Source organism: Myodes glareolus, chromosome 2 (genome assembly GCF_982192425.1).
Source record: "Myodes glareolus chromosome 2, mMyoGla1.1, whole genome shotgun sequence".
NCBI lineage: Eukaryota > Metazoa > Chordata > Mammalia > Rodentia > Cricetidae > Myodes > Myodes glareolus.
Genome location: NC_142027.1, coordinates 85,496,995 through 85,519,411, shown reverse-complemented (window position 1 = coordinate 85,519,411; position 22,417 = coordinate 85,496,995). Strand labels below are relative to the sequence as shown.

At 39.2% G+C, this 22,417-nt stretch overlaps 1 protein-coding gene across 9 annotated transcripts in view; it reads left to right on the top strand.

Annotated features, from left to right (window-relative positions):
* The window catches only part of Cdk8 (cyclin dependent kinase 8), a 71,461-nt gene that overhangs the window by 12,889 nt on the left and 36,155 nt on the right, over positions 1–22,417 (top strand). For 8 of the 9 annotated variants that reach the window (XM_048418418.3, XM_048418427.3, XM_048418393.3 and 5 more), the window contains exon 2: positions 20,691–20,766. In XM_048418418.3, the coding sequence (XP_048274375.1) occupies positions 20,691–20,766 (76 nt within the window). Of the gene's footprint in view, positions 1–11,034; positions 11,642–20,690; positions 20,767–22,417 lie in introns of those variants that run through there. The other variant, XM_087902568.1, reaches the window with a different exon arrangement.

Here is a 22,417-nt window from a genome sequence, read left to right as displayed (position 1 = left end):
TATATACAATAAGAACAAATATCCTGTTCTAACTAACTTAAGTCTTGTGTAATAAATAACTTGGCTGAGAGGAAAGTAACTACATTTATCTAGTCTTCAACCCCATCGAAGGTCTGAGACGGGAAATAATGTTACCTGAGTAATTAGGAAGTGCAATCAAACAACTTCTAAAACGTGCAACAAATCACAGAGACAACTGGCTACCTGGGCAATCACCCAAAGTCACGTTTGCAGCGTTGAAGCAACCAACTTTGACTAAGGCCTAGAATAACTGACAGATTATTTTTAACAGGCAAGAAATTTTTCAAAACCGTCTTACCCTGTCTTGGCAATATTTGACAGTTCTGTTTCTCCATTTCCAGATACTATGTATTTTGTCAGTAGTTGAGGTATGGGCAGTTCCTTGCCCAGAGGCCAGTTTTGCCAAGAAGACAAGCACCAAGTGGAGTGTCTTTGGTGCTCAACAATATCTTGGGAATAGATAGGTATTTCCAGGAGCAGTTGTGTCTCACTACCACAGAATGCTAAGATTAAATTAAATGCCATTTTCTACAGCTCTTTGAAGAGATTGAAGATTATTTATACAGAATATAATCTCTATGTATCTAAAGAACCTGATTAGTCTAACTATAAATATGACAAACATAGATGACTATTGATCTACAATTCTTAATACCTATCTAAATTAAAGACTAAGAGAATAAAAAACTGCAATAAATGAGAACAATGACCTCCAAATGAAAACAATGTACAGGTATAGTATACATTGCAATATGGTAAATATATATATCAATACATAGACAATATATAAGTATCTTAATTAGAGGTAGAAATCTACACTGCAGTATGGTAAATATATATCAATATTATATATATCAATACATAAAAATGTTTTAAACAGAAGTAGAAGCATGCATGCATACAATATTAAATATAATTAATTTGTATCCATATATAAAAATCTATGCCAATGTAATTATCTATAAACAATAACTCACAAATACCAATCTATTATCCCATCATCCACTTTTCCCTTTTTTTTTCCAAAAAGATCCCTGAGCTTATAAAATTCCTCCCCCAACCCTCAACCTTATACTAATTATAATCAACCCGTAAATGATGTCCCTAAACCCGAGGACAAACTTTACTGGGAGAGGGGACATAGTCCTCTAGAATTACTTCCAGTTTCATGGGGGTGACCTTCTTTCTGGGGGATCCTGTGAAAGTTAAATGAGGGTTAAATTTCAAGATTAATGTCTGGTAAGAGTGCAAATAGTCTCTGAGTATTTTGTGGAGTCTGGCCAGAATGTTGTAAAAGATGTGCACCATTTCAGCTAGCCAAGTTGGGACCGTCTTGTGCAGCTGGCACCCCAAACAGGCCTTGTAGTAGGGCTATCAGAATCATGACGTCTTATCAGCCAGGTAGAGTTGTTGTTACGGGGCCCTATCTTCTTCCTGGAAATTTCAAAGATTGCTGCAGGAAAATTCATTGTTCATTGTGGAAAACTTAAACATTAGTTATATAAACAAAAATTTGATATACATATATTCAATGAAAGGTATGATAGATATATTCAATGAAAAGTATGATAGATATGAAGGAAAGCAAAGGTGTTTTCTAAATTCCTTTTTTCCTTCTGTCCCATATCATGGCTCTTGGCATGAGACAGAAACTTTGGGTTTTTCTCTTAACAACAGGCTTGGAATTAGAGAGGGACTGAGCCAGAGTCTAACTCTGGCTATTTGTGGAAACAAAATAACTCCTATTTACTTACGAATATAAATAAACAAAAAGTATTTGTAAACATTATTACTTACGGAACCTATTCAATTTTCTTGGTGATCCATATTGGGTAGTAAATTTTTCCGTCAGTATTCAAATATCCAGGGTCACTTGAATTTTTTGAAGATGAGTGTTGTCCTGCAGGGATAAGAACAAAACCCTGCCCCCATTCTATATGTTTTTCTTACCACCTGTATGATTATCATCATTGTGGATGAGCTGTCATTTCTCCTTTTCAAGAGGTTTCTCCTCTTCAAACCAATCTTTATTAATTTTGATGGTATCCACAATTTTTCTTCTCCTGTGGAAACAAGAGCAAAACCCCTTCCCCAGTGTAGCACATCTCCTAGCTTCCATTGAGAGGTCAACACATCCTTGAAATAAACCGGTTGATTTAGTTCAGCAGACTTACCCAATGTCTTTCTGCTGCTGCTGTTCCTTTCTCATTAGCATTAAGAAAATTCAAGGTTAATAAGGCATTATGTAATCTATTTCTGGGGGCATTTTCCACCCCTTTCTGTTTATTTAACATATCCTTTATAGTTCGATTTGATCTTTCTATGACTATTTGACCTGTAGGATTGTATGGTATACCTGTAAGATGCTTAATATTATAATAAGCAAAAAACCATTTCACTTTCCTAGATACATAAGCTGGACCATTATCTGTTTTTATTTGTGCAGGTATACCCTTGATGGCCATAACTTCTAATAAATGTGTGATTACTGAGTCAGCTTTTTCTGAGCTTAAAGCAGTTGCCCATTGAAAGCCTGAATAAGTGTCAATGGTGTGATGTACATATTTTAATTTTCCAAATTCTGCAAAGTGGAACACATCCATCTGTCAGATTTCATTCCTTTGAATACCCTTTGGGTTAGTCCCTGCAGGTAGCGGTGTTTGGTTATATAAAGAGCAAGTAGGGCATCTCTTTATAATCTCCTTAGCTTGTTGGCATGTAATGGAAAACTCTATCTTTAAGCCTTTGCTATTGACGTGATTTTTTTTAATGAAATTCTGAGGCCTGCAATACGTCTCCAATCAATAATTGATCAATTTTTGCATTACCTTGTGCTAGAGGACCTGGCAGACCCGTATGGGACCGGATGTGTGTTATGTACATCGGACAAAGCCTATTCCTGATTATGCCTTGTACCTGGATAAACAATGAAGTCAACTCTGTATCATCTGGTATAAATTCAGCGATTTCAATATGCAAGATAACTCTTTCTGCATATTGTGAATCTGTAACTATATTAAGAGGTTCTTTAAAATCCCTTAGCACCATAAGAATGGCATATAATTCTGCCTTCTGGACAGAAGTATAAGGGCTTTGTTCCACCTTACTCAATTCGTCTGATTTGTAACGCGCCTTCCCTGATTTATTATCATCAGTATAAAATGTACGGGCACCAATTATTGGAGCATCACGTACAATTTGAGGAAGAATCCAAGAAGTTCTCTTTATAAGGTTAAGTCTACCGCTTTTGGGATAGTTGCTATTAATTTCTCCCAAAAAAATTATCACAAGCCCTTTGCCATGGTTCATTATCTTCCCATAACTTTTTTATTTCATCAGTAGTGAAAAGCACTATAATTTCTGCTGGGTCTATACCTGCTACTTGACGAAGTCTCAGTTTACCTTTTATAATTAATTCAGAGACCTTTTCTATATAAGTTTTTAATTTTTTACTTGATTTGTGTGGTAAAAGATCCATTCTAAAATAATATTTTCCCTCTGCATTAAAATTCCTGTAGGAGAAATTCTGGAAGGTAATATGACTAGAATACAACTAAGATTTGGATTCACCCTATCCACATGTACCTCCTTTAATTTTTTCCTCAACCATCATCAATTCCTTTTCTGCTTCAGCTGTTAGTTCTATGGAACTATCCAAATCTTTGTCACCATCTAAAGTTTTGTTTAAATGAACTGTTAGATCAGGTGCTATCCCAACAGCCGGTCGTAGACTGGAAATGTCTCCTAACAATCTTTGAAAGTCATTAAGAGTATGTAACTGGTCACTCTTAATTTGTGCCTTTTGTGTCCTAATTTTCTGTAAACTTATTCTGTAACCTAGGTAATTAACAGAATTTCCTCTTTGAATCTTTTCAGGAGCATTCTGTAATCCCCATTTAGGCAAAACTATCTTTATTTCCTCAAACATTCTTTCCAAAGTATCTATGTTTGAATCGGATAGCAAAATGTCATCCATGTAATGGTTAATTATAGACTTAGGGAATTGCTTCCGTATTATTTCCAATGGCTGACTTACAAAGTATTGACACAGGCTGGGGCTATTGAGCATCACTGTGGTAGGATAGTCCACTGGTATCACCTAGTAGGGTGAGAAGTAGTATAAGTAGGCACTGTGAAGGCAAATTTTTCTCTGTCCTTTTCTTGTAAAGGTATAGTGAAGAAGCAATCCTTCAAATCAATAACTATAAGAGGCCATCCTTTGGTTAACAGAGAAGGCAAAGGAATTCCAGACTGTAGAGAGCCCATAGTGTGAATTACCTTGTTGACAGCCCTTCTCCATTTGCCAACAAACACAGGAGAATTCCAAGGGCTAGTTGACTCCTCAATATGTTGATCATCTAATTGCTCCTGTACCAATTGTTCTAAAGCCTGCAATTTATGTTCAGCTAGAGGCCATTGCTTAACCCATATTGGATTCTCAGTTAGCCATTCTAAAGGTAGGGCTGTTGGTACCTCTAAAGGTTTGCACAGAAGCTTCTAGAGTTTTTAATTCTCCTGGTGTGACATGTCCTCCACGGTTACTGGGAATGACTGGGCCACTTTTGGCTTGGGCCTGTGAGAGACCCCTCAGGGAGTTTCCCGATGGTATCGGGTTGCCTTGTCTGTCTGTTGTTTGTCTGCATTCATTGGTCCAATGTTGTCCTTTACCACACCTCCTACATATACCTGAAGGCCGAGGTTTCCTATTCCTGCCATTCCCTGATGAAGTGCTATTCCTAGAAATTCCTTGCCTGCAATTCCTTTTTAGGTGTCCTAATTTCCCACAATTAAAACATTTGGCAGGTTGATGTCCCCTCATCGCTTTGGAAATTGCTTCTCCTACCCAAGATTCGTCATCGTAAGTAAAGGTCTGAAAATTCATGGTATGCTGGATCCATTCATCCAAAGGCCCAATTATCTTTTTGCAGTCTAAGTTTGCATTTTCAAAAGCCAGCAATTCAAGAATTAGTCGTCTAGCTTCTGGGTCTGTTACTCCTGTGTTCAGAGCCTTAATTAATCTTTCCAAAAAGTCAGTATAGGGTTCTCCCTGTCCCTGCCTAACCCTGCTATATGTCTCTACCTTTCTCCCTGGTTCTGGTATCCTATCCCAGGCATTCGAGGCTGCTTTGTAGCATAGGGACAATACTTCATCATCATAAAGAGCTTGGTCCTGTGGATCATTGTACACTCCTATGCTAAGAATTTGATCCTGCAAAATCTCCATACCTTTTGCTCTTCCTTGCTGTTCCATATGTTTGGATTCTTCTCTGAAATAAACTCCAAACTCAAGGAAGGTCCATCTTCTAACACCGCTGATGCTAACTGGGAGAAATCATGGGGTATAGCCCTGACATTAGAAGCCCAAGTTCTTATCATTTCCTTAACAAATGTAGAGTGTAAGCCATTATTAATAATAGCTTGCTTAATTTCCTTTAGGTCATTCATTCCTACTGGCATCCATCTAGCTTCTTTGGTTCCTTTTGAGCCTTTAGAAGTTGACTCTTTGTCAGAATAAATTACGGGGTATGTCACTAAAACCCTGGGTAAACCAGTTCTGACAGCTAGTGGTGGCATTGTATCCTGCCCTTGTATCTTCTCACCTGGTTCATCAGCTCCAATAATTTCTTCAGTCATTTCAAATCTCTTAATCATTGTCTCACGTAAGGCCTGAATCTTCTGATCTCCAAAGGTTTCTAGTGATTTCCCTATGGTATTAATTTTCTGGTCCCCATTTTGCACCTGTGATTCCAATGTCTTAATGTTGCCTTTCAAAGATAATATCTCCTCATTGAACTGCCCCCAGATATTGTGTAAGTTGCCATCCTGGAGGTATATTCTGTCTGTTACCTTATCAAAACTCTGTGATAACTTCTGAAAGTCAAATTCAACTTCCTGGACCCGTTCAGGTAAGTTCCTAGTACCCTTAGATAAGGAGTCCATTTTGCCTATCATGGAATTAATCCTATCAGTTAATACCATATACTTTCATAATGATATATTATGAAGAAGGAAACTGAAATCTAATAACCAGTAAATTAAGGTACCTCCATAGGCATATAGGCCTCTTGTGATTTCTTCCAAAGGGGCAGCAAAAGCCGCTAGAGTCCCATTAAAAATGAAACCTGCCCTTTTACCTGTTAACCAGTAGATGGCGCTGTTTCTGGGTCATGACCTGAATCAATGGAACAGGTTAAGGATAGATCCTGCAGTACTCGAGAAGTTAGATGTGCAAAAATCCAGAGACTGATAAACAGCACAGATCACCCCGGCCCCCGTCCTGCTCTGATCCGATATAGGGGATCATGAGACAGCGGCTGCAAGATCAGCTGACAGCCCGCCCAGCATCCCTATATTGTTCTGCCGGGACAAAGTTCAAGGTGCAAACACAAGCGTTGTGGTGGGTATTTCAAATAGAGCTTCCGCTGGATGTGGCAACGACTTGTGCTTTGACTCCTGCTGCCTAAGTGCTGCGTTAACCTGCTCAGACTGACTGAGCCCCTGGATCCTGGAAGGCATGGAGCCGAGCCGGCCAAGCTGAGCCAGAGGCAGGCAGCCGAGCTGGGGATGGGGGTGTGTGTGGGGTGTTTCTAAAACCAAACGTTGGGCGCCAGATAATGTGGGAAACAATCCCACACCAGTTTGGATTCAAAGGGTTATTTATTTGAGGGGAAAAAACTTACAGAACATCGTCCTACATGACAGCCAGGAAAGGAGTCTAGTCACTGGAGCAAGAGAGCTAGCGGAGGGCTGCTGCTGCTTTTTAAAGAGAGAGAAACCACACCCCAGTGGGCTGGTATCTCAGCGGCTATTGGCTGAAGGAGTGGAAGGAGCTCCCGCAGCACATTTCCTGCCTGCAAGAAGTATATGAGGAGTGGAAATTGTTTTCCCAGATCACCAGCCAGGTGGTCATAGAGAGGTGTTAGGGTATTGGGTATTATGCCAGTTTGTGACTTCATACTACAGGGAGTCAGACTCGGGGAGCTGACTCTAGTGGCAGGTACAGTAGAAGAGAACATGTCTCCATTTCCTCCTAGATTCTAGGTCAGGCCATGTAGGAACTCAGTCAGCCTTAGGAGCCTATTCAGTGTGGAGAGAGGTCAGAGTGCCAAGAATAAGGGACTGTTGGTGTGGCATAGTGGCCCAATGTGTAGGATACGATAATGTCATCTCACCAAGGTCCAGGAGACATTGTTCAGGAGAACAGAAAAAAAAAACCCACTAGTACAGAACTAGTATCTCATTCCAGGCATGAAATCTGCTGTTGTAGTCTTGAAATCAGAGCCTGCACAAGACCTTTCCCTTGTGGAAGGGGTCAGGGAACTCATGAGACTCTCTTCTCCCTGAGTAACTATAAATTACTTACAATTGCTGTGGGTGCCACTACAGTGGTGCATGCCTTTAATCCCATCCATTCAACAGGCAGAATACCTAGTTTACATAGTGAGTTCAGGACAACCATGGCTACATAGAGAGACCCTGTCTCAAAAAAGCAAATTAACCAAACCTAGACAGAACAATTGCTGTGGGAGGTACTTGTGTTGGTGTTGTAGTTGCATGTAAGTTGCTCATGCTTCTGTAAGTAACCCCAGTTAAACTCATTGGTTTGCCTAGCTGAACTTGGGTGGAATTATTTCTTTTGTCCATGGTCTTTACTGAATAGAAACTTCCCAGGAAAAGTTGTACAGTGCATAGTTAGCTCTGAATTCAGAGACAAACAATGGAAAGAAAGAACAGTTTTGGTTGTTACTGAAGGAAGCTTAACTTGTAGATTCCTCTTTTTTATGTATATTCATTACATACTTTTTAAAACCATCCTAGTTTTTCAAATAGAATAACCTTTAATTTCTGCTATTGGACAGTTAATTTTGGTTGTCTTTCCAGATTATCACTCACTCTTTCTTCTCTCTACCCCCCCCCATGAATGTATATTAGTAAAATCTATCAATAGCCTTATGTCTTTCATTAAAATTATTTCCTTTGGCTGGGAAGATGACTCAGGTGGTAAAGAGGATTGACTCCTAATTGTCCTCTGACCTCCATGCACATTTTAGGGCATGCATGTGCACTTATAACACACAACACAAATTCATACATAATGTAAACAAAACATATAAAAGGGTAAATCTTTAAAAAAAATTATCCATTTCCATAAGCATATAGTTCCCAGTCATTATTATTATTATTGCAGAATATTTCTATGCATGCACATAAATATGTACTTAACTATTTCTCTGGTGATAGACATTTAAGTGGTCCTCAGAATTTTGCTTTCAATTGGCAGTTGATGTCAATAAACACCCATGTAGTTCTCCAGTGTGGTGTCATATTGTCGAGGTGAGATTTCAGATCAAAGGCTATATACTGTAAACAATATATTTTTGTTAGTTGCTATATACTTTAAACAGTATATTTTTATTATTGAATGCAATTGGATTTTTAAAGTTAATGTATTCTTTTAATAAAATACTCAAATTGGACAGAAAGATACTCAGGAAAATCTCCCCACCCACTTCTATCTTGGGTTTAATTCCCCTCTAACCATTGCCCATGGCTCCTTGTGTGTTTGTGTGTAGAAGCATATATGTGCAATAGTAGACTGGAAAAGTTAGTATTTTTTTTAAACAGATAATGCATGCGGTTGTTAATGAACTGCATGTCTAGGCTTGTCCCATTGGTAGGCTTAGCCGTCCGTCTATGTGAGCCAACTGTTTCATGAATAAAATGCTAATGTACTGGTCTGATCAAAATGCATTTGGGTTTTTATTCTCTAGCTACTAAAACTGTACTGAATGTATCGCCCCACCTGCCTGCATATAGCACACTTTGATGTAGAGGTGGAGCTCCACAGGTGTTCAAAGCACCTCAGATGGTTTTTGGTGTGGGTGATATTTTTGGCAGGCTGCAGAGATTTCATCCATTAAGGAAAAAACCTCCCTCAGTTGTATTTACAAAGTTAAAAGACTTCTTTTACCTTTTGTCCACACTTCCAGAGAGTCTGGTGACCTTGAACTTCTGGTTGCCTACTCATCCTGATCCCTGTCAGAATTGCAACATTAAACCACCATGACAAGCTCTGTGTCACTGGAGATAAAACAAGTATTTAGTGCATGCTGGGTAACACTCAAACCAATGGAACTACAGTCTGTGTTTTCTGAAAACTTGGCACAGTTTCAGTCATACTAGAACCCCAAGAATAAGCACCTCAGAAATGGATGTGCATAAAATACTGTTTGGGTCGTGAAGTTGTACTGTTGAGATGGTTCTTGTGGAGATTTTGTACTGAGCTTTATTTTCCCACACTACTGTGGATGGATCTGTATATTTTAGGTGTCTATATAGGATAAAGAACCATATTGGTATCTCTCTCCCTTCTTCCCCCTTTTCTGTCTCTCTGGTTTTTTGAGGTAGGGTTTCTCAGTGTAGCTTTGGAACCTACCCTAGAACTTTCTCTGTAGACCAGGCTGGCCTTGAACTCACAGAGATCCGAGATCTGCCTGCCTGTGCCTCCCAAGTGCTGGGATTAAAGGTGTGTGCCACCATCGTCTGGCTCACCTCATCTCTTGATACTTCCCTTTGAATGGGTCTTTCAGTGGTAAACACTCAGTTTGGTGCTCTTAAGAATTTGATGTTTCATTGCTACCACATCCTAAATAAGCACGTGCCGTCTGCTTGTGTTATACTAGTATGCTTGCCAGTCTTACAGTAGAATGTACAACTACTTGTAGTTCTTTAATGAAAGGTGTACTACAGTTATGGGTGACACCTTTTGGACAGTAACATAACATTGACTGCTAGTTTACTTTAAAGTATTTAAAACATAGTTTTGCTTTTGTCACATTGTACTAAATCTAAATCTTAGTTATTTTCATGGAGAAAATGTCACCTGTAGAAATGCTGCAAAGAAGCTGTTACAGATACATTGTTTATGAAGCTTCTTTAGAGCTTTATTGAGATTTAAGTCAATAATATTCCTAGAATATACAGTTTGATGCCTTTTCATGTAGTCGTGAAACTGCACTGTGATCTGATTTTAGAGTGTTGTCCCTCTGCTCCCCTCTGATCCAAAGAGGAAAGCCTGGGCTGAGTTACTCCTATTTTCTACCTTCCTAGAACTTAGGTGACTTTCAGTCTACTTTTTTGGTTTTGGAATTGCTTCTTCTGGACCACTTCATATAAACAGTACCTGATGTAGTGACTTGGCTGACGATTTCTTGTTCTGTGTAATGCTTTCGAGGCCCTTCTGTAGGGTAGCATGCGCTACATTTTGTTCATTCTTTCATTTGTTTCTCCTCTTTTGCTTTTGTGGATGCTGCTGCTGTGGTGGACTTTGGTATACCAGTGCCTGAGTTCCTGACATCAGTCCAAAAAAGGATGCTTACCTATTTGCCTTGTGCGAAACTAATTGCAGATTTTGCATATTAAATTTGTTATTTGATTCTGGAATACATTCTTAATAAGTGTGATTATCTCATGTGTCACTTGAATATACGTTTCTCACTTTGTTTTTTTGCTAATGACTTTATTCAGTGTTTATATTTCTTTTATACTATGAACTTGATATTAGACAAAATATAAATTCAACTGATTTTCTTTTTCCTTTCATTTTGGTTTTTCTAGACAGAGTCTCTCTTGTAGCCTTGACTGTCCTGGAACTTGATCTGTAGACCAGACTGGTCTCAAACTCTGCCTCCTGCCTCTGCTATCAAAGGTGTGCACCTTTACTGCCCAGTTCAACTGATTTTCCATCTGAATTTAAAATGAGTCAGAAAGCAGCAAGACCCCTGACAACATGAGCAGCTCATCTGGCCCAGGAACTGCTAAGGAGTGCACAGTGCAGTGCTGGGTGAAGCGGCTTCACAGGGGTCAGAGTGTCCTGAAGATAAGAGCACCGCTGCAGCCGTCAGAAGCCTACAGTGACCAACTGAGAGCGGCCACCAGCGCTGGATCCTCTTACCACTACAAAAGTGGTAAGAGTGGTAAAGCCAAAGAATTCAGCATGTGCCATTCCACAGTCGGTTCTGTTTGAAGCAAATTGGGAAGTGGAAAAGTTTAGTAAGTGGGTGCCCATGAGCGGAGTGAAAATCAAAACCCTTGTAATTTTGAACTGTTGTCCTTTCTTACTCTACACAACAATGAACCTGTTCTCTTGTGTTGTGATGTGTGACAAAAAGTGGATTATATACAACCACCAGTGACCGCTTAGTGACTGGACTGTGAAGAAACAGCAAAACATGTCCCAGAGCTAAATTGACAACTCTGAGTAATGGTTTGGTGGTCTGCTGTTGATCTGATCCAGATTTCTGATCCCACCCAGCATTATTGGACAAGAATATTCATCAGTGTATCAGTGAGATGTACTGAGAATGGCACCATGCAACCTGCATTGTCCACAGAAAGGGCTGAGTCTTCTCTATGACAATGCCCAGGAGGCTGCACCTTGCACAGCCAACACTTCAGAAGGCAAAGGAATTGAGCTATGAAGAAAAGCCTCTCTACCATATTCATCCGACTTCTCTTCAACCAACTACTGCTCAATCATCTCAGTAACTGTTTGCAAGATAAATACTTTCGTAGTTGGGAGGATGCAGGAAGTACTTCCAACAATCCTTCAAATCTTGAAGTACGGATTCAATTTTTTTTAAAATTACATTTTCTTTTGTGAGTTGTGTGTATGGGAGTAACATGTGTGGTCCTACCTACTCAGTTTTATAATAAAATATCAGGAACCTTCTTTATATCTAGAGCCAATTTGACCTTAATGAGCTATAAATACAGAATAAGTACAAGAAGTTCTGCCAAACCTGTAGGTAGATGATTTGCCTTTGAACACTGATGAGCCCAGGCCTGTGATGTATGCTATTTTACATTTATTACTTTATTTGTTTATATGTCTACTTGAGTTTCTCTATGAGGGCAGAGATTGCCTATTGCAGGAATAGTCATCTCCTGGGAGCTAGTCTGTCCTCTTGGGGGACTTATTTGGACCATGTTGTGGAACCAAACTGAGAAAAAGATAAAAAGAGACCACACTTTGGCTTAGCCACTTAGTAGTGATGTCTCTTGCCCTTTGTCCCAGTTTTAAATTAAGTCCAAAGCCTGTCTCTTTATTCTAAAGAAGGACTCAGGGTTATTTGATCTTTCTACCTGCTCCCTCAGCATGGCTGCATTCATTCAATCTCTTCTCATTGTTTCTCTCCATTACTTGTCATTTAATTAGTATGTTGGGACAGGTGACCAACCTGAGCCTGTAGGGCTGCTGGAGCTGGGGCTTACCTCCTTAAAACCCAGTTCCACTGTGATTTAAAAGGGATTTGGACTATAACAATTTTAATTTATATGAGCATTCATAATCCACTTTGGTATCATGTACATATTATAAAAAGATAAGTACATGTGGGTAACACATAAACGTTGTATATTAGTTACTTTCCTGTTGCTTTAATAGACTGCCAAAAGCATCTTAAGAGAGAAAGGAAGAAGTGTTTGTTTAGTTTGAGGTTACAGATCATCATGGCAGGGAAGTAGAGTAGCAGGAGCTACTGATAGTGTCTTCAGTATCAATAAGAGTAAGAAACCACCTAGATAATACCTCAGCTAAGGTCTGCTGTTGTATGTTATGTTACAGAGCTTACTTCCATGAAGGATCCATTACTATTGCCTTGATGAAGATGGGAATCATCTTTTGTATGACCAACAGAGATTTGCCATTTATAAAAACCACTTTATAGTTGAGTTTGGCTCCCTGGAAAACAGGTTCATTACAAAAGCAACTGTGTAGCTCCCAAAAGGGAAAATGTGTGTACTATGTCTGGTATGTGCTTTGCAATCATTCCCAAGGTTTTGTTAGTGAATTTTATTGTGAGGCTGTAAAAAGGTAGAAATTCACTTGAGTATGTTTAAGATTGGAGATAATCACCATCACAGAATACAAGTGGCTTTTATAAAACAAGAGAAGGAGACTAGAACACAAAGACAACTTCTGCTTCTTTCCTATAAAGCTTTGTGATGTCTGAAAGACTGCTAGCCAGAAGCCATGACCAGATGTAAACCCTGGAAGCTCAGAAGTGCGAACTAAACCACAATCCTCTGGAACTTTGTCCTAAGCTAAACTTCGGTCTTCATCAAGTTTCCCAGGCTCCAGTATCCTACTGTGTAACACAGAACCGAGTAATACTGGTGATACAGACATTAGACTAACAGCATGCATTTTTGGTAGACAGTATTTGGCCAGGCTTCCTTCTTTGCTTAGAGTCCATAATTGAAGATAGCATTTCTAATGTGACTACCCTGTACTAACTCTTAATTGGGTTGTGACTGAGCCCCAGAAAGTCTTGATCTTTAGACTATAGGGGTTTAAGGCCCTCTGTATACTTATAAGACTCTCTACATACTCGGCAAATAGTAGTCTCAGAATTCAGAATTCCCTTTGTTCTTTCCACTTTTCTTGAATATTGCAGTCGCTTTGCAAAATGAGTGGGTAGTATCACCTTTTAGGCTGGAAACACAAAATTGGGTAAGGGCTCCTCCCTTTCCCCTCCCCTTCTCCCCTTTTTGTTTTTAGGCAAAGTCTCATGTGCCACATAGACCAGTCTCAAACTCTGAATTTTCATGCCCAAACTCTTTAGTTCTGGACTTTCACTCCACATCCCCAGCTAGTAGGTCAGTAGGTTTGTTTGTCTGTTTTTAACAGTTTCCTGGTGAGCTGTAGATTTCAAGTCTAATAGAAGAATAAAGAAAATAGTAGCCAGGACACAATAAAAACACATGGTCATTAAGTTGTCTTGGGAAAACCCTGACATTTGGACTCTTGTTAGAGTGACTTTATTATCTTTTTGTGGTTTTGGTCTTCAAGACAGGGTTTTTTTGTTACTCTGGCTGTTCTGGAACTCACTCCATAGACCAGGCTGGCCTTGAACTCACCAAGATCGCCCTGCCTCTGCCTCCTTAGTGCTGGGATTAAGATGTGCCCTACCACTGCCTGGAGATCTTTATTATCTTAATCATGGATTATGCTTATGAGAGATGAGACCTGGACCTTTATGTGCTCTGCAGTTTTAATAAAAAGCTTTTCTTGTAATATGAATAGATGAAGTCATCTATTCTCTTCATACCAGAGTATATAACTTTAACACTTTTTTTCAGATTCAACTTCTAAACTACTGGCACCATAAAAGGGCCTACCCTAAGCTCACCAGAAGCTGCTTTTTGTAGTACTAGGGACCAGACTCTGGGCTGTCCTAAACAAGTGCTTTTGCCACTGAGCTATAGACGTAGCCCTCTTACTTGGTTTTTAAATTATGACCCATCAACAACCAACCCAGGGTGAATTTTCTAGTGTTTCTGGTGTCTATTTAGGGCATAGTTTATCACTACTAGTTTCTCCCTTTTTAGGAAGTAGAAGAGTAGCATGGATCAGCAGACTTTCCCTGAAGAAAGCCAGAGAATAAACGTTTAGATTTGATGGGTCACATGTAGTCTCCTTTTTTGTGGGATGTGGGGGTGAATAGGTGGGTATATTTTAAGCCATTGTTTAAAAATATAAAAAACCTGCATAGCTTGTAGACAGTAAGTATATTAATGGGCCGTAAACTGAACTTAATTCTTGAATACTAGCTTGCTGTACTAGCATTCTCTACAGGAATAAAAGTGATAGGATAAAAAAAATACAGACTTTATTAAGTCAGCTTAAAATATTAGCAACTAGGGTCTCATACCTGAGTCTGAGAACCCAGTAGTTTTTTGGTCCTTGAGGCTTGGTGTCTTGGTGGCTGTCTCACTGGGAAGGCCAACAACCCAGTAGTTGGCTTAATCCACAAGCCGAGGTGCCCCAGAAGCCCCACTCTGGCCTCAGAATGTTCCTGGAGAGAGCCCTAGGTCTTTATTCAACAGTGGAAATATTGGTTCTGAAATCAGTGAGAGCAGCAGCAGCCACAGGGTAAACCAATGCTGTGACAGGGAGGGCCAAGCTTGGAAAAGGCAAGTCAAATGATCTTCCCTCTGCCATGGTCCTTCTTTATGCGGGCTGCTATAAGAAGGTGCTGCCCACACTGGGGTGGGTCTTTCCACATCATTTAAGGCAATCAAGACAGTTCTTCAATTGAGGCTCCAACCCAGAGGATGCTGATTTGTGACAAGTTGATTTTAAAATTACCCATTCCACATTATAACATGAATGGAGATATAGGAGAGATAAAGTCATAGGATATTATATGAGGGAAGCTTTCTTGCTGAGTGTTTTCAGTGAGCCCCAAAGATTGTACAAAATGATTGTACAAAATTTGGCTTTGAAATTTAAACTAGACTGCAGAGAATCCTCACTGGTTAAGAGTGTTTACTGTTCTTTTAGAGGACCCGAATTCAGTTTCCAGAACCTACATCAGGCAACTTACATCTGCCTGTAACCCCACTTCCAGGGGATCTGATGCCTTTTTCTGGGCTGCTGGCGTCTGTCCTCAAGTGACATATATGCACACATACATGTAACTAAAAATAAGCTAGAACTTTAAAAAAAGACCTTGAAACCAAGTCAGTAAAGCTTCATTAGTTGGGTGGACTCTGACTTTCTCAGAGTGTGTCATGAGGCTTTTGATCTCTTGATTCCCTGGAAGCAATACCAAAACTTTCAGATCTCATGTATGAGTAGCTGGAAATTCTTATGGTGGTTAATAATGTTCAGAGGAGGAAGCTGCTAAATTTTCATTTTAAATTGGAAAAGATCTGTTCCCAGGAAATAGATTTGGGTATTAAGGAGCCTTTTAATACCAACCTGATATGGGATGATGGCAACCTTCTGCCTGATGGTCAGTGAATCTTTGTGATTATCTTTTAGTTATGTATACTGGGTGTATACCTTCTCAGCTTGCCTTGTGTCTTTGAGCCTAGATAGGAAAGTAAGTGTGAGGGTCCGCCTATTCCTATATTCAGACAGCATCATCTGATGGTCCACTGGAGTAGATGCCAGAATATGGTCCCGCTCTAGGACTTGCTGAAAACATTAAAGGTACTTGTGGAAAATCTCAGAGCAGAGGTGTCCTGAGGAACTGCTCACTCTCCCCACTGGAGATCTATCCCATCAAAGAAGATAATTGGGAAAATACACGCAGCCTTCAGCGTGCTAAAGATAGAATGTGTGCAGGTCAGGTGCAGTGGTGTATAACTGTAATCTCCATACTTAAGAGACTGGGACAGAGGGATTGCTTCAGAGATGGAGGCTAGTGTGAGCTCCATAGTGAGTTTAGGACAGTATGAACAACCATAAGGCCTGTCTCCACAAATAATAAACAGAAATGTTGGGATTGGGGTTTATAGGATAGCCGGGGTGCAGAGACAGAAATATAATCTGTTTACAACCCTGAGATCTGCGTCTGTCCCCTTTCTGTTGTCTGTGCAGCCTTCCTGTTAGCTTCTACTTCCAGAAGGTACAGTCTGAAGCTGGGCAGATGCTTGGATTCAGTCTTCACAAATGTGCAATTATCAGAAGATCTTTTCCCCTTAAGACAAAGTTGCAGAAAAGAAGCTGCAGCTACAGATACTGACTTGATTAGAACTTCAGTGATGTGAAGAGGTTGGAATATTGCAAGTTCAAAGCCAAAGTTACCTTAGGCTACCTTTAGTCCTCTGCCCCCAGCCATCTATTGCCCACATCTGTATGTGGCCTCACTGACCCCTGGCTTCTCCAAACCTAAGAATGTCTTCAGACAGATTCAGGTGTTTATAGATTTCCCATCTTTGCGGTAACTACCTCCCTGATGTTTCCATCAATGTATTTTAAAAGTGCCTTGATTTATGGTTTAATTTGTTCTGTAATATTAAACTTCATGGAACTAGTTTGGAGTTGGATTGACACTCAGTGTAACATGAGCCTGTGTTCCTAGGATACAGTCACTCATGTTTGGTTCCAGAATAAACTGTCTCTTGCCCTCTTTGAGGTTAGAGTTGTGTTTTTACCTCCATGCCCCTTTTGTTTACAAAAAGTCAGATTTTGTTTAAATATAGAATCCATAAACAATGTCCAAATTAGGTATGGCCTACTTATTGAATAAGGGTGACCTTGGAAATTTTAAGAAGAGGAAAACTAGAAGATTTAAGGGGGTGATTTATTTTGCAGTGTAGATCCCCCCTTCCAAAATTAAATTACCCAATTTAAACATCACAAAGTTTGAGAGACTATTACTCTGTTCAATCTTTGAGGTGAGGAATTGTGGGTAGACAATGGTATGGGTTATTAGCAGGCCACTAAGTAGTTTGTTGATAGTCAGTGGTGATTTCCTAGTGTTATCATCCAGTTTTTAACGAGGTTGTTCCTTAGTGTTTCATTTTTTTAGACATTTCTTTTGTGATAATAGAATTAAAGGGACATTCAGGTCATTGGGTAACCTTTCTCTATCACCCACATTTTCCCCTATACCATTTCAGCTAATGCTTAAGTACTGTTAGTCCCAGTATGTATGGGTATCTCACTGTTAGACTAGTAAGGCTGTCAGTGTGGTGTGAGTATTTCACTGTTAGACTAGTAATGCCATCAGTGTGGCATGCGTGTCTCACTGTTAGGCTAATAAGGCCTTAAGTGGCTTGCTCTGATTCTTTCCAGTGAGGAGGCTCTGTTGGCAGTCTGTAGGAAAGCCAGCTTCCTGTCTGGATTTTCCTTGCATATGGAATGCCATCTTTTTCTCTGTAACTTTGGAGCCTGTTCTGGAACTAGCTCTTGTAGACCAGGCTGGCCTCGAACTCACAGAGATCCACCTGCCTTTGCCTCCCGAGTGCTGGGATTAAAGGTGTGCACCACCACTGCCCAGCATCTATAGCTTTTCTAAACCTCTTTGATTTCCTAGAAAAATCATCATTTTTCAGGTAACCTGTGGACTTTTCCTATTTTTTAATTGATTTTTTTATTTGAATTTTCTGTATATGAACTAATTACTATAGATGGGGCACATAAAGATTATATATTTCTTTTTTATTTTTCAGATTTATTTATTTATTTGTTTGTTTATTTATTTATTTATGTAGTATCCTGCCTGTAGGCCAGAAGAGGGCACCAGATCTCATTATAGGTGGTTGTGAGCCACCATGTGGTTGCTGGGAATTGAACTCTGGAAGAGTAGTCAGTGTTCTTAACTGCTGAGCCATCTCTTCAGCCCCTGATTATATATTTCTAACACTTTTTAATTCCTTTGGAAGGGAACAGATAAGGAAATTGGGATTAAGAGAACTAAAAAAGCTGTGTGTGGAGTTGTGCAGGTGTGTATGTAAGGAATATTCTGTTGTCTGTCATTATAGTTGATGGTTCTTTATTTGTACACAGAACTTCAGTTCCATACCACATCTGAGGAGAGCCCTCAGGTTTTTTGTTGTTGTTTTGGTTTTTGGAGACAGTTTTCCATGTAGCCTTGGCTGTTCTGGAACTCACTCTGTAGACCAGGCTATACTTAAAGCACTATATATTTATAATTTTACTGCTTGCTTTGGGTCATTATTGAAACCAGTGAGTAAATCTTTTTAATCTCCTGTCTATTTTTTTACTTTAAAAATGTATAGATAGTGAGGCAGGATGGCACACACTTTTTAATCTCAGCACTCAGGTGGCAGAGACAGGTGAGTTTGTGAGTTTGAGGCCAGCTTAGTCTATGAATTGAGTTCAGATCAGCCAGGACTACCAAATGAAATTCTGTTTCAAAAAAAAAAAAAAGTAAGTCAAAGAAAAGAAAAGGAATCCCTGTTGAGGGAGTGCCAGATCAGATTGATAATGTGGACATGTTTTCAGCAGGCTGTTTTAATTAGTAATATAGAGACCCAGCCTACTGGGGATGGTGATGCCATTCCCCGAGTAGGTGGTCTTTTGATGTATGAGAAAGCTAAATAAGGTTCTGGAGAGGTGGCTCAGCAGATAAGAGCACTGCTGCTCCTACAGAGTACCCAAGTTCAGTTCCCAGCACTCACAGAACTCTTATAATTCCCACTCTGGCCTCTGTGGGCACCTGGTGTGCATGTTTTCATACTCACAGACACAGACATGAAAATCTTCACAGAAAGAAAGAAAAGGCATGAGCTAAGCATGAACCTGTGAGTAAGCCAGCAAACAGGGACTCTCCATGAATTCAAAGAGGGACTCTCTTTGAATCCCTGCTTGCGTTTCTAATGATGGACTGTATCCTGAAGCTGGAATAATAAACCTTTTCCTCCTTTTTAGTTGTTCTTGGTCATGAAATTTTTCACAGCCACCAAGGTGAAGCTATAACAGGATGTTAAGGTGAATGAGTGAATCTTTGGTTGAGTTTAGTATTTCCATGCCTGTCACACTATTTGTCCCCAGAGCATTAAACGTTAGGATGATAATCTTCTACCTTGGACATTGCAAAATATATTGTACAATACTTAATCAGTTAATACCCCGCATATAAATGTGTCTAGTAGACTCATCCTGGTTCTAGTGTGTTTATGTCTTTACTTATTTTGGACTTTGAAAAATCATTTAGACTTGTGAATATTAAATTACAGTTATCCTTAATATCTTTCCTATATTATGAAGCCTTTGGAGCTTTTACTATGAAGTATGGTGTAAAATCCATTATTATAAAACAGTTTCCCCATGGTGAATATCGTCATAATTGAATAATTGAGATTTGTTAGAAATGTTGTAAAGAAAAAAATAATGTTATTTATTTATTTATTTATTTATTTATTTGAAGACAGGATTTCTCTGTGTTGCTTTGGAGCCTGTACTGGAACTCATTGTAGACCAGGCTGGCCTTGAACTCACAGAGATCCGCCTGACTCTGCCTCCTGAGTGCTGGGATTAAAGGTGTGCACCACAACCACCCAGCTGTAAGTTTTAATAACTTAAAGAATAAAGCATTAAGTGACCTTAACTGGTTTTAAAACGGTTGATGCAATCAGTCCCTCACTGTACTCTCCTTGCATTTCCTGTTAAGGTGTCTTGATACTTAAATAAAAGTCATCAAAGTGGAATCATGTTTAACTTTTTTCATTCTTGATCTTCAGAGTCCTCAGTAATATCCAGGAAAGTAATGGGTATCAGAGTCCCCATGCCTGAGCTATTCCCCATTTAGATGATACTTCCGAGAAGTTTTTGTTTGTGTCTTTGACAGTCAATTTACACTTGGCCTGTTGTAACACTCAAATTGTGTTATAGCAGAGTAGTTATACAATATAGTAGATACTTGAAACTCTGTGATAGGTGGAACTCTGATGTATCCCCAGTTTTTAGAACAGTTCTTGATATATGATACTTAGAAATAGATACTAAGAGAGTATCTCTTGAAGGTACTTGGATGTGACCTAAGTTATATGAGAGTATGATTATAATGTGCTTTGTTTTTAGAGTTACAACCGTTTTTTGCATTAGTGATGTATTTTGACTTTTCTGATACTTTGTCACGTAAACTGGGTTTATATCATAATTAGAAGGAAACTTGTCTGTAAATCCAGAGCACAATATCTGACTTTATCTCGTACACATAACTGGAGTCCCAGACAAGGCTTTGCATTCTGGTGTTAACACCTCCACAGGTAATTACCTTGACCTACATATCTAAGATGATTTTCCTGTCTGATGTTGGTGTTAAACACATGGTTTGTTTCTGTGTAGTACTTTAAAATGCATGCAAACATAGAACTGCCTGTATATTAAAATAACTTTGTTTTTACAGGAAGGACGATAAAGACTACGCTTTAAAACAAATAGAAGGAACTGGAATCTCTATGTCAGCATGCAGAGAGATAGCAGTAAGTGAAGTTTTTGTTATTACCATATCAGTTGACTTAGGAATGTCAGTTGTGCAGATCTCTGTTGTATTTGCCATCATATAAATTGAAAGCTGCTAAATATTTTTCTAGACAAGTATTTTCAGAAAAAAAATTAAGGAGAAGTGAAGGTGGCAGGTAGTTCTTGCAATGTATACATTTATTTGGGGTAAAATTAATTTCGGTTGTTTATGTGAACACCTCCTCCAATAAATATCACTAATTCTTAAACTTACTGTTGTTACTTAATTCTGGTCAGTGACAGTTGTTACATCAAGCTAACAGTTTTCTATGGCTAGGGTGGGATTGATGTCTTCATGAGCACCTGTTAAAATTGAGATTCTGTTGTTTTATTATCACCATGTCCATTTTTCTTTTGGAAACACAAGCTTTCCATGTGGTAATTAGAATCTTCTTACTTCAAAGGAAGTGTTCTCATATAAATACGGTTAATAATTGTGCATATATTTAAACTAAATATTGCATCCTTGAGATTGACTTGAGGTTTTTCTTTTATTAAACTCTGGCTCTGAGCTATTGAGATGGCTCTGTAGGTAAAGGTTCTTACTCCCAAGCTATAAGTTCAGTTCCCAAACCTGAGTGGTAGAATTAGAGGACCAGCTCCCACTAATTTCCCTCTCACCTTCAAACACACGTGCACAGTGATGCAAACACACACACAATAACAATAAATTTTAAAAAAATTGTGATTCCAAATGCATGTTTCCTGACTCTGTAATCAGACCTTCATACCATGAGTCACAGTGTCTGCCTGTGTTATTGCTTTAATTTTCTTGTCTGTACATAAATGTGTCTTCTGTAATCTAGGAATACTTGTTTAAATAATCACACTCATTTCACAGATTCATGTTACTGTATCTTCAAAGTCGGCCATTTGTTGACAGGACATTAAAGTAGAAAAAATTAAGATACACAAATTTGGGTCTCTATTTCTGAGTATTTTTACACTGCTGGGAAAAGAGACTCATAAATCTTAACAGTACAAATAAATGAGCCTGGTGTTATGATAGAAATATATGGGGAAAGGAAAGAATGCTTGTTGAGTAGAGAGTTGGCAAGGGATCTATCTCCATGGTGCCTTCAGCCATAGGACCTAACCATTTCTCTTGAGCAACCCAGAGCAATGGCAGATGTAGCAGGCTTTCTTTTGGGACTGCCAACCAGTTCCCAAATAAAGACATGGAAACTTATGAGTTATGAATGCTCAGCCTTAATTTAGGCTTGTCCCACTTGTTGCAAGCTACACCACGTTGGACTGTGATATGTCAGGTGCCACCTTTTTGGCATGACTCTTGCCAGGCTCCTAGCTGTGTGGGTTCGGTTCATAAGGTCCAGGGTAGGGGCGTGGAGCTTAGAAAAGTTAGGTAGGAGGAACAGAGATAAGAAGGAAACACAGACACTTAGGATAGTATTGGGAGGACAACTCTGCGAATACTGAATGCTGAATTCTTTTTTCTGAGTTCTGAGTACACCCACGTTTATTTTTCTATACATTTTTTATACCCCAATACAAAAGGGGGAAGAAGGCAAAAGACTGCTTTAACATAATACAGAGAACAACCAGATCAGTTACTTGCCCCAATGCTTGACATCAAGTTATTAATTCTTGAGA